Source organism: Rissa tridactyla, chromosome 2 (genome assembly GCF_028500815.1).
Source record: "Rissa tridactyla isolate bRisTri1 chromosome 2, bRisTri1.patW.cur.20221130, whole genome shotgun sequence".
Taxonomy (NCBI): Eukaryota; Metazoa; Chordata; class Aves; order Charadriiformes; family Laridae; genus Rissa; species Rissa tridactyla.
This window is the reverse complement of record NC_071467.1, coordinates 31,622,897-31,638,453: the sequence shown is the minus strand read 5'-3', so window position 1 is coordinate 31,638,453 and position 15,557 is coordinate 31,622,897. Positions and strand designations below refer to the sequence as shown.

Here is a 15,557-nt window from a genome sequence, read left to right as displayed (position 1 = left end):
GTTTAAGGAGTGTTTTGTGGGTTCAATCAGGGTTTACATGGACCTCCTTCCACCCCAGCTTTAGCACCCTTTCCTCAAAAAAATAAAAGGTGCACTTTTATCTGAAAGTCTTTGGATATATTTAGTATGTAAATATATATTTATATTAATATGTAAATATAGATAATATGTAAATATATGACAGGCTGAGAGAGTTGGGGCTGTTCAGCCTGGAGAAGGCTCCGGGGAGACCTTATAGCAGCCTTCCAGTACCTAAAGGGGGCCTATGGGAAAGATGGGGAGGGACTCTATCAGGGAGTGTAATGATAGGACAAGGGGTAACAGTTTCAAACTGAAGGAGGGTAGATTTAGATTGGGTATTAGGAAGAAATTCTTTACTGTGAGGGTGGTGAGGCACTGGAAGAGGTTGCCCAGGGAGGTTGTGGATGCCCCATCCCTGGAAGTGCTCAAGACCAGGCTGGATGGGGCTTTGAGCAGCCTGGTCTGGTGGGAGGTGTCCCTGCCCATGGCAGGGGGGGTTGGAACTACATGATCTTTAAGGTCCCTTCCAAGACGAACAATTCTGTGATTCAGATGTATTATATTTACTTTTGTGATTGGATTCAACTTACCTTATAAGTACCTATTGTATATACCCTATATGTATATAGGGTTGTTGAAGTGCCTGGTGCACTCGCTGTTGGTGTCAAGCAGCAGCGATGAGCTCCATCAGCAGCAGGACTCTGCAGACCTGCAGGAGGAGCTCTGGATTCAGTGTACAGCAACAAACACCGACCCGCTTGGGAGGCTGCGATTTTCACACAGGACCCGGGTTCAGTCTGTCTTATTGCTCATACTGGAAGGAAAAGGGCCTGCTTGGAAGTGCTGCTCAAAAAGTGGTGGGGAACCCTTCCCCCCAAATTCCCACTTTTTCAAAGCCTTTAAATACTAACCCACCTTCTTGCCTGCTTTTTTGGCCTTTGTGTCTTCTCTTACCTTCCCTCGCCCATGGCCACCTTGGCACCAGCCCGGTTCCCTGCTCTGGATTTGCAAACTTGTGGGACAGCACGACCTCAGAAGCAGACCTTCATGCAGAAGTTTACCAGTCCCCACACCATGACAAACGAGCGAAGATAAAGATTAAATCTGTTAAAAGCAGCCATTTTCGAAGAGAAGTTCAGCCCAGCCTGATGAGGGGACTTAACCTCTTTAACACTGGTTCAGCTGGATGTCATTGCAACACATTGAGGACACTGAACTGCCAAGAGGCATTTCTCGGTCAAGTCCGTGCCTCAGCCCATGCTAGGGTTCAGAGCACTTCTGTAGTTGCGTGGTAGTGTCAGTGCTACATTGGGTTAGGTGGGAACACGTGGGAGATGCCTATAGGAACGGCAGGTGTTGGTTTTGAGGCTGTTGAGGATGTTCAAGGGTAGCATTAATCCCTTTGATTTATTGAAGACTTGGATCTTGCAGGTAATTTTACCAAGAAGTAGGGGTCTTATTTGTCAAAGGAAATCCAGTTCTGAACTGACACATTCAGCAGATATTGGCCCCATTTTCAGGAGTGGCTACGCAGTAGAGCTGAACTGGGTTTTGGGCCCTTTGACCACGAAGGAACAAACTCTGCAGCCCCGTTAGCTGCTGCAGTGCAGTGTCTATGTGTCAGCGGGGTCGTTTACGGAACTCTCCAGAAAAAGCTTTGCCACACTTGAAGTATCGCTATACCCTGGAGCAGCACCTCACATGTCCCTCTTCAGGTACTGTAAGAGTGTCTGCAGTGAGGCACTACAAAATATTCCTCCTGAAGGATGATAATAGGCTGGAAGGAGAAAACCGTAACAGGAGAATAAATCATATAGATAATGCTTTGATTCTTTCACCGTGCCTTGCAAACATGCTTTTTACGCTGCACAAACAAGAGCATGAGAGAAAAAGCCCTTCAGATCTGCACCGAGAGGCTGGTAAGAGTGTCTTGGCTAAGCTAGAAATGGTGGCAGTGGCAAATATACTGAATTTGGCGGCACGAGCAGGTAGCCCGGGGCTCCTCTGAACCCCCCCCCCCCCCGCTTGCTTTAGCCCCACAGTCAGCTTTCTTCAGCGGTATCACCAGGACGAAGAGTTAGAGTGCTCTGGGGGAAAAAGAAAAAAAAAAAGCTGCCTTTCGCTCAGGTAATTTCTGCTAAACCAAAAGCAAACACAGTGAAACCGTGTATGGACACACAAATAAAATGGATTATGTTACTACTGACCTTCCTACGGCTGTAATGCAAGGTGTCAGAAGTTACTAGCTGAACACGGACAGCAGAGACCACCTCATGCTTTTCAGCTTAAAACCTTCAGCTCCCGATGCTTTGCAAGCTCTGTCAGCAAAATGCGTCTAATTAATTTAGTTTCCTGAGCTAGGGAAAAAATAATCCTCCTGCATGGACCAAGAAATTCTGGAAAAGGTTTGTAATAGCATTAACCCGATGACAAATCTTATCTGTGTATTGTATCAGACACTTGTGGTTGAACACAAAGGGTTTTATTTCACAAAGAAGACAATAGGAGAAAAAAAAAATGATGCAGGAAAATGGTAAGTAGTCGAGACATTAATTTATGTAGGCTGAGAATCTGTCTAGAGCGCATACTGTGTCTGAATAAACTGAAAGCCGAGCCAACAGCTGCCTCACCGGGGCGGAACAGAGCATCCCCTTTGTGGAGAGAAGACACCTCGTGCTCTGACCTTTGGACGATCACGAGCTTGTGCAACTCACGTCATTTGAGAAGTGAAAGATGTCGGCCTTTCTGTGGTTTTCTGGCATCAGAACTGAAACGCGTACCCGGCAGAGGACACCAGCAGTTGCCTACAGCATGCTGATGGCAAAGATAGATAAAAGTAATTATTTGCACATGTTCTGTTTCTCAGGTTAACTCACAGCCAGGTTGAGCTTAATTTTTCATTGTTTGATACTCCTTCATAACACATTAGTTTGCACATTCATTTTGCAACGCTCTCAACCTAGTTTTTAATTGCCTGTTTAAGTAGAGACGACTGAGTCAGATCTGACTGGTTTGTGAGATGAAAGAGCAGTGATCTGTACAAGAAGCCGGCTTATCGGGGCTCTTCTTGCACACGTCAGCAGAAACACCACCTCGATGGGCACATCACCATCTTGCTGTATGGTGGATTTTAAAGGTTTTCAAAAGATCCCATAGAACGAGACAGTTTTCCCGTCTGCCTCTTCCCATGTAAGTCATTATCCCCTTGCCCAACTCAAATCTAAGAGGAATCGCGTATTAGGTTTACATCATCCTACTAAGTTTTCTAAATTAAGACACCGTACATCAACATAGAAAGAAATAAATTTCTCAGGACAAGACTTTTCCTAAATGTACAAAGCAGCTGCCGTAGTAGGGTAGGTCTCTCACCCAATGCCTCTGCTTATCCCTGTAACAGGCACATTTATACTACAGAATGAGGGGGAAACAGAGGCCCCATCACATCACAAGCTATCCACCCTGTCACCCAGTTATTGGAGATGCTGAGGGCACCTAGGAAAGACCCACAGGAAATTTGGGAGGAGAGATCCTGTAGGAGGTTTGTCACGTGTTGCAACTGCTTCCTAAACTCCGTCCGTCCGTCCATCCATCCATCCATCCATCTTATCTATCTGTCTGTCTATCTATCTATCTATTTTTCGAACACGCAAAGCAGCAATGAGATCTCGAAAGGCCAATGCACAGCCTTCTCCCATAGGCATTTGCCAGATGAGCAATGCCTGACGAACCCACATTAATTGCCAAACAAACTTATGAGCAGCACTTCATAGTCATCCTCAACATTTCCATAAAACAGCTGTGGTTTCTCCTGGATGAAAAGCATTCATCCACAGGGGGTTCAGAGAGCAGAGGCTTGTTTCTCCACCACAGTAATGCAAGCATCTTGGCGCTTTCAGTTTGAACAGGTAACAGAAAGGAATATTATGAAATCTAGAAGCAGCTAATCATTTTTGAGCAAGGATGTTTAGACCTACTTGAAACCCAGTCAAGATATCCCAAGACACAGTCCCTATATTATACAGACAGGAGGCTCTCCGTATCAGCAAATTATCTAATTTTAACCTGCTGACAAGTCTATGGGATCAGCAGTAACCCTAGGACTACACCAGCTGACTTACTGTGCAATTAGGGTGAATCACGTAATTGCTTTCTTCCTCCTTTTCCCTATTTGCAAAGCAGAGGGAAATACAATTCCTGTCTCTCAGGTACAAAGTGGGGACAAATTCATTATTTGGAGACCATCTTGATGATCTTCGAGTCACGGGCGTGCTGAGTAGGGAATGGCAAGTATTTAAGATCTCCATGAAGAGCTTAAAAGCAGTAAAAAGGGGCAGCAGGGGAGGTTTAGATTAGATATTAGGAAGAATTACTTTACTGAAAGAGTGGTCAGGCCCTGGAACAGCCTGCCCAGGGAGGTGGCTGAGTCACCATCCCTAGAGGTGTTTAAGAAACGTCTAGATGTGGCACTTCAGGGCATGCTCTAGTGGCAGAGATTGTAGGGATCTGTTTTTTGTTTGGTTGGTTTTGTTTCTGTTTTGTGTGTGTGTGTGTGTATGGTTGGACTCGATGATCTCAAAGGTCCCTTCCAACTATGAAGATTCTATGATTGATTCTATGATTCTATGAAGATTGTGTTGAAACCCATGAGAACAGGTCAGAGTACTGCTCCTGAAGGCTTAACAAAGGCTTGTGCAGGACTTGCCAACTTCCCTTAAGACAGATGAGACTCAGCCAGCGCTGGGAGTTGAGCCCGGAACACCCTTTATTAGGTCAGTGCTTTAATGAGCTGAGCCACAACACCCACCGGCAGGCGAGACCCGCGCTGGTGGTTTCCGCACTGTGGGTGGATCTCTTCTCTGATGACACATGTTCCTGTCTCCTGAAGGGCTCAGCTCTGGCTAGCAGTGATGGCCCCTCTGAGGAGTGAAATTACTACTCAAGTTTACCACTCCCACTTCCAAGTCCCCTTTTTCTCCAGAGCCAGGCTGCCCTGCTTGCAGTTTGGGATCTTTACAGGCCATACCAGAACTTCAGCCTGGGCTGGTCCCCTGCCACATTGTCGGTGAGACACAAAAGGCACAAGTCACACCGACAGGGACAGGCAGAGGGTAAGGATCTGGGTTGCGCGTGAGACAAATGAGTTGCAGACCACTTTTCTGCCTGTCAAGGTGAGGTTTAAAGGTATAAAAAGAGAAGCTTTGCCAGTTCAGCTAGAACATCATTAGCTTTTCCTGAACTGTAATTTCAGCGTCAGGTGCTGCTCCACTGCAGAAGGAATTAATGCTAAAATTTCTCATTATCTATTACGTAAGAATGGCGCGTATATATCCGGCTTTCTGATTTATCCAGCTACACAGTCCAGCTATCCAGCTACAGTCCTACATTTGAGGACTCGGTAACTTTGGCCAATTGCATAGTTCCTTCAGCCTTCCTCTTACCTCTGAACGATAGTGAAAAACGCCTGTCTTTCAGAAACACCCCGTCTATGCGCATCCCCTGCTCTGGGCAGCCTAAAAGTAACTTGTTAAACAGGATCCTTCAATACTAGTATCCCTCTGTTTTGATGATACTGGATAAAACTGTGCTTTTGGGCTTTAAAATGTGCCCACCGGAAGAAAAAAGGTGCTTTGTATGTGACATAGGGGTTACGCTTAGACACATCTTGTGACAGCGTTCTCCTGACTCTGGAACAACCATCAGAATGGTCCTGAATTCATCAGCCCAAGGAGAAATTGAGAGAGAAACGTTTCCTATTCCAGTGTAACGCTCAAGCTATCCAACTGGAGAATAATCTATAAAGCAACAGCAGGACAGATACAGCCAACAGTCACTCGTAAGTGGGGATGACAGAAGTTGTAATTTATTACAAGAATAATTTAATCTTTTATTGTTTAGAATAAAGGACTGCGTTATCCCATCTTTCCACTCTCCCAAATCTGTACGGTTGCATCAGATAACAAAAGATAGGTGCAACTTTGGAGGAAGACTGAAAACATTTAACAAAAGCCCAGGGTCAGTTTGTTTTCCCTGCAATGCGCAACCTGGGAAGGACCAAACACAAAAGACTGCCCTTCGAAACAAGACTAGGATAAAGCAAGGGATCGTTAAGAAACACCAGTGCTATGGAAGAAGCCCTAGAAAGAGGTTCCTGAATGGGTTACGAGAACACAGAACCTAAACCACTCACAGCACAGAAACTAACATTTAATGGAGAAGTGATTCCGGTTCGCAAATGATTGAACAAATTTTCAAAGGGGAAAAATCCTCAAGTGTAAACTATGGACAAGGCAATCCCCTCTTTCTCCTCTGCCTTTTCCACTCCTCATTTTTTCCTTCAGCGAGGAGGTTAAGATACATTAAAAATGTGATGACGATAATAAATAAAAATGTAGGATGAAAAACTCCACTGGTCAGTCCATTGACTGCTCCCCCGGAACACAAACTGTTCAAAAGAGACATCTCTTTTGGAGACAGCTGCATTATCAGCTCTCCAAGTTCAAACAGAGAGACATGGATGCGAGGAGATAGCTCGGTTACCCCAGCATCCCTGAGACCAAGCCCAGTATTTTATAGCAAAAGGACACACCTAGTTCTGAATGTTGGATCTGTCTAGAAATCTGGATGTACTGATCTCCGGGACGAAGACTTAATTGAAATATAGAAATGAACGATAGGAAGAAAGACCACTAGACCTGGTATTCCATGAAGGGAGTGTTTCCCACGGGACTCTTCCCTTCCTTGCTGATTCATGACCTCAGACTATTTAATGGTGTTATTCGACATTTCTTAAAAAAATTGATTGCAGCAGCAGCAACTTTAGAGCACGATTTCAGAATTCCTCCCCCAGTGTGTGTTAGAGCCTGCTGTAGCATAGGGGAAAAAAAACCCACAAAACTTGCTAGAGTAAGTTGCATTTGTTATCAGTTCTACTAGAAATGCAAATTTCTGGCAGGAGAATTGCTACTGCTTCATAGCTACATTTCAACAAAGGAACAGAAACCCCAGAGAGACAAATCAAGGTACTTAGAGGTCTATTGAGATGTACAGAGAAAAAACAATTTGGGGCAGACACAGCACCTAGAACAGGAGCCCCTGAAGGGGGCCTACGGGAAAGCTGGGGAGGGGCTGTTTGCAAGGGCAGGTAGCGATAGGATGAGGGGCAATGGTTTTAAACTAGAGCAGGGCAGGTTTAGATTAGACATTAGGAAGAAGTTCTTTACAATGAGGGTGGTGAGACACTGGAACAGGTTGCCCAGAGAGGTGGTGGAGGCCCCATCCCTGGAGACATTCAAGGCCAGGCTTGATGAGGCTCTGAGCAACCTGATCTAGTTGAAGATGTTCCTGCTTGCTGCAGGGGGCTTGGACTAGATGACCTTTAAAAGACCCTGCCAACCCACCACATTCTATGATTCTTTCCATGTCCCTTTTCTCCCCAACTATGACCCCCCCCGGAGGAACAGAGATGCTTGACCCAAAGCAGCGAGGACAGCAGCCCACGGGAAAGCACACGGTGTAGGAGACTCCTACAACCATCAGGTGCAGTTTCCTGAATTACCGCATTTGTTGCCTTCCTGGAGCTGGTTCAATGGCACTCTTGTACTCACAGTAACTAACGGGTGTCACAGTGGGAAAGGGATGAAGTGGGAGTTTTACAGGGACTCATTCTTGATTCCGTACTAGTCAGCATTTTAATTGATTTAGGAGTATACAAATCAAAAGCACAGAAGTGGCAGGGGCAGACTGCAAGTGCTTTGGAAGATAAAAAATCCCGCAGGATTATTGAATTTATAGTATAAAAAAAAAAACCAAACAAAACCCCAGTAAAAATAAGCTGGGTACAATGTATTTAAATCTAAAATTAAAGGGGAAAAGACTGTAAATCAGTGACTGAACTATTAAAACAACTACCTTTGCAATGATTAAGTGCAACAGAAAAGAACAAAGCCTTACTGGCTGCGATTCTTGTCATTAGTTCACTCCGCTACAATTCCAGTTTCAATATTCTGCACGTTGTGAAGAGCACAGAATTCCACTGTGAAATCCTCATGAATGAAATAATTGAAAGTTGGCTGCTTCTGTACTAAAATTGCAGCAGTGAGTGAAATGACAAGGATAGGGGTAGCGAATAGTGCCAGAACGGAAGCAAGCGCACCAGAAAAAAAAATAAAAAAAAAAAAATCAATACGGGACAAATTTGGAAACCGCCTCCAGCAGGATGCTCAAGGCCACCGTGGGCTGCACACCTTGAATTTCATGTCCCTTGGGAGGGTAACCATTCATTAACCAGTAACATAGGCCAAGTCATACCACATGGCTGCTGAACAAAGTCACGGTTTTCAGCTCAGTTTAATTAAAAAAAAATAAAAATCAAGATCCACCTAAACAAAAACGTCTATTCATGCAATACCAAGTCTTTTGTGTCAGCAAAATATCATATAAATCTTAAAGACAGAGCACAAAATTTCCCTTCCTGTGCCTGCTCATGACTAAACTGTAAGTTACACTAATGCTTTCTTTAGTGACTAGATTTGCAGATTTACCTGAAGCATTCCTAGGATGTATGACCCAAGCACCTTGTCAAGATTTAAAAAACATTTATAGTTGTAAAGCTAAGGCTATTTTAACATACAATGTTCAACCTTCTTTCCAAATATTAAGTGACATCTGACAGAAGATTACATGAATTTTCAGTAAGGTGTCAAAACTTTATTGAGTTCACTCAACATCTATGAGGATTCATGTGGAATATAAAAAAAAAAATCAGTTTCTTTTTTTATTTTCGTCTTCAACAGAAGTACAGTAAGTTTTCTGGTGTCTTGTTACAGCATTCTCATTCATTTTCATGCAGACAATTTTTGGTACAAATGAAACTCAGACCAAAAGCTGAGTAACTGTAGGAAATCACTGAGGTAAGAAATGTCTCTTCCCAATAGTATTTTTGTCCTTCTACTACATAAGGAATTGAGCTTTTTTGTTTTTCCTAACGGAGAAGAGAAGACAGGTGTTTTGTCCATAGTTTTATTTCACCAGGAAGGTTTATACAGTTCTGCATAAAGCTCATTGTATGCACAGCCTGAAGTACAAAGCTCCCTTTGAAAACTCCAGCACAAAGACACTGCATATTGACAACATTAAACAACGATGTGGGTGGTATAGGGCGAAAAAAAAGAAAAAAAAGATTAAAACAAAACAGCATTCTTCCTATTGGAAAAGCGGAATAAAACAAGGCACTTTCAGTAAATAAGTGAAGAACAGAAACAAGCTGTATCAAAGATTCCACAGAGCTGACCCAGAGCACTGTAACAAAATCCTGCAGTAATGAACAAGTAAAATACAAAAAGGCACTACATAATCCTCTCCCTGCAACTCCCCTTTCTCAACGAATTAGCCAACTGAACTTGGCACAGTGGAGTCTTAATTATAAAGTGCATCTCCTGTCTTAATACATTTTGAAAAATAGGCTATCGAACATATGGAGCAACATCCCCATGTGCACAATATATTGAAACAAAAATACATTGCAACTAGATTCAATCTAGTTATGAACCGTGCAGGAAAAAAATATGGCTTCTTTACAAGTCTTTCCATCATCTCCATATAATCTGGAATATTTTTAAACAAACATGAATGCGTTAGCAAGATGGTAAGAGGTAGTGTTCCAAGTAAAAGGCAAACTCACGGATTTTATTGTTACATGGGTATGTAGCAAAGGTATCCCAGATTTTAGAAGCAGCATTACCGAACAAAAAGTATTACAGCATGCTAACTTGGGATGAAAATACACAGTGTTTTGGGGGTCTCATTAGTTCCTTCAGCAAAAATGACCATTTTTTTTTTTGCCTTTAAAATGTCCAACTATAATCCCATTTCGTAAGTACTTTTCTCTTGGTACTGGAAGTTTTCCTATTGCATTGCATTAAAATTGCCAGAGAAATAGTCATCAACTTTACAGCTTAAAAACAACACATTCTACGCTCTTATTAAACATAAGATGAGCCCGTTTTTACTTCAACAAGCATTAATTTATGGCTATAAGAATACAAAACCACAAATATCAAACAGATGAATGCATCAAATGTGTCACATCAGTGGCAACATATGACATGCTAGTTAGGAGTGTTTGGTGATTTAATGTGAAGTTTTTGCCACTCTGCTAGGAAAAAGTCAGCCAAATTGTGTATGTACATATCTAAACTTTAGCTGATTTTAGCCCTTATTAGACTGTAATATATTAAATATATAAAGGCTAGATAAAAATTGAAATCAAAGCAGCACTGGGTATATTTCTTACGTTAATAATTTGTAAGGATTTATGTAAACATTCAGTGTGTGCATTCTTGCTCTTTGCTGTAAGTTCTCTGCAGCTGCTATGTGCCCCTACCCACAGGGTATGTCCCAAACATGAACCTTTCCCAGGTAACAGCAGCTGCTAGTGATCTATTCTTCTTCATCAGCGGTGTATGCTACTTCAGCGACTTCAATTTCTGGCACAGAATTTTCAGCCAAAGAGCCACTCCAGCAAGCCTCATGGTTCTCTTTATCTGAGCTGCAACAACAGATCAATGAGCTTTGTCAAACGGAAACTAATATGATTCTCCATAGTCATTTTATGCCTGCAATCTACAAAACATTTACAAAGTTGTTCAATTTAGCACTTATTCCAGATCCAAAATCATCTATCCTGAAGGCCTCTGTGAAACATGGGATAGCTACAGAGAGGTGCAATAAAATGCTGAATTCCTCAGCTGTTCAGAATTTATGTAAGACCAAACATTTAAAGACATACTTTAAGAAAAAAACTAAAATATAAGTAAAATAGTAGTATTTACCAGCTGTCCTCACCCAGGGTACCCTGGTCTGCTTCTACTGCAGAAGACTCCACCTCACCACTGCACTCACTCTCTTCTCCTGACATTTGACGAGTCATTTTTCCTGAAGATATGTCCCTACAACAAATAAGAACAGGGTACCACCAATCCATACAGCAAACATTCATTGCTGAAGAGCTGTTTGTTTCATTTTAAATTTTACAGTTTCTGGGAACCCATCAATCTCACTCCTACATGCCCCATTTCTTTTATTACTACAAAGATGCAGGGTTTGCACTAGATAGCTATTTAAACAGTTTATTTGCTCCAGCTGCTTCTTCCTAAGCTAAATTCAATCCTCTGGTTGTCTTACAGTTTAGTAGCTTTACAAAATTCGAGTCCCAGAGGAGCGATTATGACCTCAGGTAAGAAATTACAAGCAGATGATCTAAGCCACACACATCTTGTCTAAATGGCAGAAGGATTATAACCAAAACATAGTTATAAGGAAGACAGCCAGGATAATAAAAAGAGCTCTGCAACAGTTTCCCAAATTTCTCATTGTAACTTTAGAGTCACACATTAAGTTTCAGAACAATACATTTTCCCATTAACGATAAAGAGACAGGTAATAATTTTTTCTTAACAGCAACATGAGTTGGCAGTCCGACTAGCCTGGCTACAAATGGGAATATGGTCATGTAAAACTATTACCAAAACTTATTTCCAAAGTATTGCTCTGTGGGGAAAATATATATCAATTTAGTGTTGAAAGCTGCCACCTGAATTGGAAAGAAAAGCTTGTGAACAATTTTACGTTGAAAGTGATGCTACTATTTCACCCTCTTAATTACTATTGTTTCTATAGTGCTATTTTACCACATGCATTAAGTAGCACCTCAGCAGTATTCTCTAACATGATTATTGACCTATGTCTGGGGCAAATCCAGCATGATATGTAAAGGCCTACCAGTCTGATGCCTTGTCTAACTGTCCCCTCCTACCTCACACACATTTCAGGTACCTGGCCTTTAAAGCATAAAGGCAGAAGATGCTTAATTCTTGTTGGGCCATCAGATCAAAATTCCACTTCAACAAAACAGAGCCGTTTCTTTTGGGTTCGATTCCCATCAGATAGGCTGAATTTCTTACACGAGGTCATGGGTTTACTTGGTAACTTTTACAACTGAAAATCACAGGAGCTATTTTCCATTAAGACTTCAGATACTACTTGGCTGACTTTCAATAATTTCAAACGTCTGGGAAACTGGCAGTGTGTTAAAAAAAAAAATCTCTCTTCAGGGAAAGCAGTAAAACATAAAATCCCTTTTTGCCACTCATGCTTTCTTATTTTAGTCACACAGACTGTGTATCATAATGTTTTAGTCAAATGTGAGTTATTTAATTTTTGTTGGCTATTCCACTGTTTAAGCCAGCAGTAAGTCATAACTTTCTCCTCAAACAGGGAAAGCATCTTTCAAGTGTAATTACTTGCCTTCAGGAGTAAGTGACAATATGAATATGGCATTCCGATCAGAATTTTCAATGAGCCACAACAATTCCATTTAAATCCTTTTCCAAATGTAGTTCACTTAAACCGTATATCCAAATACGCGATTTGTTAGTCAACCTGGATCTGCTAGACTCAACAAGCCAAGCAGTACTAAAATATCTTCTAAAGAGACCATGGGAATTTACTCCTTTTCTAAGGAAGTCCCACAATAACTGACTCATCAGATCTGTCGGGACACTGAATAGCCCGACAACTGCCCTGGGCCTGCTACAAAATTTAGCAGACAGGCACCATAAAGTTTTATAACAAAAACTCTACCATTTTCCCCCCTTAGATTTAAATGGATGATCTGTAACATCATTCCAGGCAATTCAGAAGTTGCCATGTTGCCAACTGACTAATGTCAGTTGAAGACATTAATACAGACATATAATTGCGTGATCACTACGCTCTGTCAAAGCTTTGACTACAGGTGGAATCTTGTAACTCAAAGCAATTTTTTCCACTGCTCTCATCTCTAGCAGGGCATTTCACTTATCCAACATTTCAAAAGCAGAAGAGAATCTTTGCCTTATCTTTACAGGAATTATAGGATTAAGAAACATAATCCCTGTTACTTTAGAGGGAAAAAGATGGGACAACACTTTCTCAGTATTAAACAGCAGCTTTTTGGCCAGCATATGAGAAAAAGCCTACTGAAAATATTGCTTTGTGTGTGGTTATGTGGAGAAAATTGTTTCCAAGAATACATTTAAAGCTGGAGCTTGTGACTATATAGAGAAAATGTCTTCATGGAAAGAAACTCCTAAACCCCATAAAATTTCTACGTACCTAATTCTTCTTTCAATGGCATCTATATGAAGTTGCTTTTCACTTAACAATTTCTTCAGCGATTCAACCTCCCTTTGTTTCTCGAGCAATTCCTTTTGTAGGCGGTAATTTGTTTCCTCCAGAGTTTCACAGAAAGCCTAAAAGACAAATTTAAGAACATATTCTATTTAACTTCAGTGAACTGCCTTTATTGATTTTTCTTTTAGAAATACTAACCTGTAACAGAATTGTAGCTGCTTTGCTTTGTATTGATTATCATAAAGAACTACATAAGCTTAAAAAAAGTCCTGTCTGTAATAGAACAATGCCGCTTTGCTTTGAACACTGAATTATTATCCTAAACTGCAATGCAAATACTTTATTGCATTGTTTGTTTGTCTCACAAGAGACTTCAGAAAAAGGTTTCTCTCCTTTGATGCACAGTCCCTAATTTTGTACCTTTTTCCCCTATATGGAACATCAGCTGAACTCCTTACTCCTCTTTCCCCTCATATAAGCTTTGCTTTCACAGGACTTGGAAGGCAATTTCAAAGTATCTAATTGTTCCCACAATGGTAGGAATATCTGCATAAACTGTATGTTCTTCCCCTACCCAGGATAAAGACCAAGTTGTACAGTTCCGTACCAAATATGACAATCACGAGAGTCAGAAGACCAACACAAAAACATTTTGAGAAGGTTTAGTAAAATGCTAAGAACACTAACTACTCAACCATGATAAGTATGTCGTGTTACTCTGCTGAGCATGACATGTGTATATATAGCACATCCTGATGAACCTGACAGTGAGCAATCTCAAAGTTTAATGTGAAGAGCCAACGTGTAACGCAACATCCACAGAATGCAGGAAGTGACAGAAACGTTGGCACAGAGCCTGCTGCTCTATTACTGGAAAGAGCAAGTCTACCAACAGTAATGTGCGATTCTGATTTAATAATTTACATGCTCGTGCTAAATAAGAAACCCTTTCTTGGCTTAACACGACACGTAACTAACCGCTAATTCACGGAATCCACTGAATATAAACATTTTATGTGAGTTCAGTTAAGAACAATGCTCTTAAGACACCTTTTTTCCTCAAGTTTTAAAATGGGCTATGAACATCAAGAAGATACTATTCTTGGCTTTAATTGAAGCAGACTTACAACTTCTTTAAAATGTTAAGTTTTCCTGTAATTCTACAATTCAAACAAATGCAGTGTTTTTCAATCCAATAACCATTTTGATTTTTTTTTTTTGCACTGAGTTTTAGTTTATTTTATTGACTCAGATAGCAAATTTATCTTGGTTGACAGGCATTGAAGACAAATAATCAGTTAAGCCACAGCTTTATTGAACATCTACTAGAGCCGAGAACACGTGGCATGCAATTCACACAGCATTTTTCGTGATCGCTGTAGTAATCATTGCAGTTAAGCAGTCATCCTGTTTCATCCAAGCCAATTAAGTGAATTCTAGTGTGTTTTGTAGAACTGTTCAGGGTTGCTAGTGTCCTAACTGGAAATTGGCCATTACGTCCTTAAGAATATAATTAAGTTATATTATTTCTACCTTTAGATTTATACACTTGCAAATTTCCCGATTCACAGAATAACTAAAAGTATTCCACAGGTGGTGTGAACTGTTCCATTGTTCTATATGAGAACTGGAAAAAGCCTGTTGGAAAAACTCCTCTCTAGCTACAATCTGTGTATCAGCTGCCCAAGGAAAGGAAGTCACATAGAAATCAAGAAAGGTGAACCAAAGCTGAGCAAGACCTATCGGGGAATTGTGTGTAATGATATATCTTCCTCCTTGAAGTGCTGGACACCTAGAGTCTGGTACAGTTCCAGTACTCTGGTGGGACCAATTTTCCCTATAAGTTTTTAAAGGGCAACAGAACTAGACCAGATGAAAGAGAGCTTCGCTTCCTTCTTCACTGGATCATGAAACACTAATGGCTGGGAAAGGACCTGTGGAAACAATTACCAATGATACGACAAAAAGGATTGCTTTAAGAAATATTTTGCCTATGGTTCTGTGATAAAATTTCTCTAAGGCCTAATCAATTTCTAGTGGGGGAGATACCTATACTTCTCCCACAAAAGATAAGTATGTTTTGGCAAGTCCTTCTTGAACTGGAATAATAGAATAGACATAAAACAAATAGAAGATACCCATATTTTTCATTATCAGGAAAACATAGAAGATTTTTTTTGCAATGCTTTGTATGACAACAGTAAGGCAGAACTGAAGTGACTTTTGAGGTACCTTTAAAAATAAACTCCAGGAATAAGTATGTGAACAATAGCGCTTGTCCTGTAGTTGGGCATTGTTTGCAAAATAAAAGCGAGGGATGGATATAGATGCTCTCTGATATGTAGGAGTTCAGGATCCTAACAGGC

General features: G+C 41.1%; 1 protein-coding gene across 3 annotated transcripts in view; it reads right to left on the bottom strand.

Annotated features, from left to right (window-relative positions):
• Positions 1-8,701: 8,701 nt before the first annotated feature.
• Positions 8,702-15,557, bottom strand: part of SNX16 (sorting nexin 16) — a 28,885-nt gene continuing 22,029 nt past the window's right edge. For 2 of the 3 annotated variants that reach the window (XM_054192570.1, XM_054192569.1), the window contains exons 6-8: positions 13,174-13,310; positions 10,851-10,967; positions 8,702-10,567 (exon numbers count right to left, since the gene is read on the bottom strand). In XM_054192570.1, coding sequence (XP_054048545.1) covers positions 10,459-10,567; positions 10,851-10,967; positions 13,174-13,310 — 363 coding nt within the window. In that variant the 3' untranslated portion in view covers positions 8,702-10,458. The remainder of the gene's footprint in view (positions 10,568-10,850; positions 10,968-13,173; positions 13,311-15,557) is intronic. The other variant, XM_054192571.1, reaches the window with a different exon arrangement.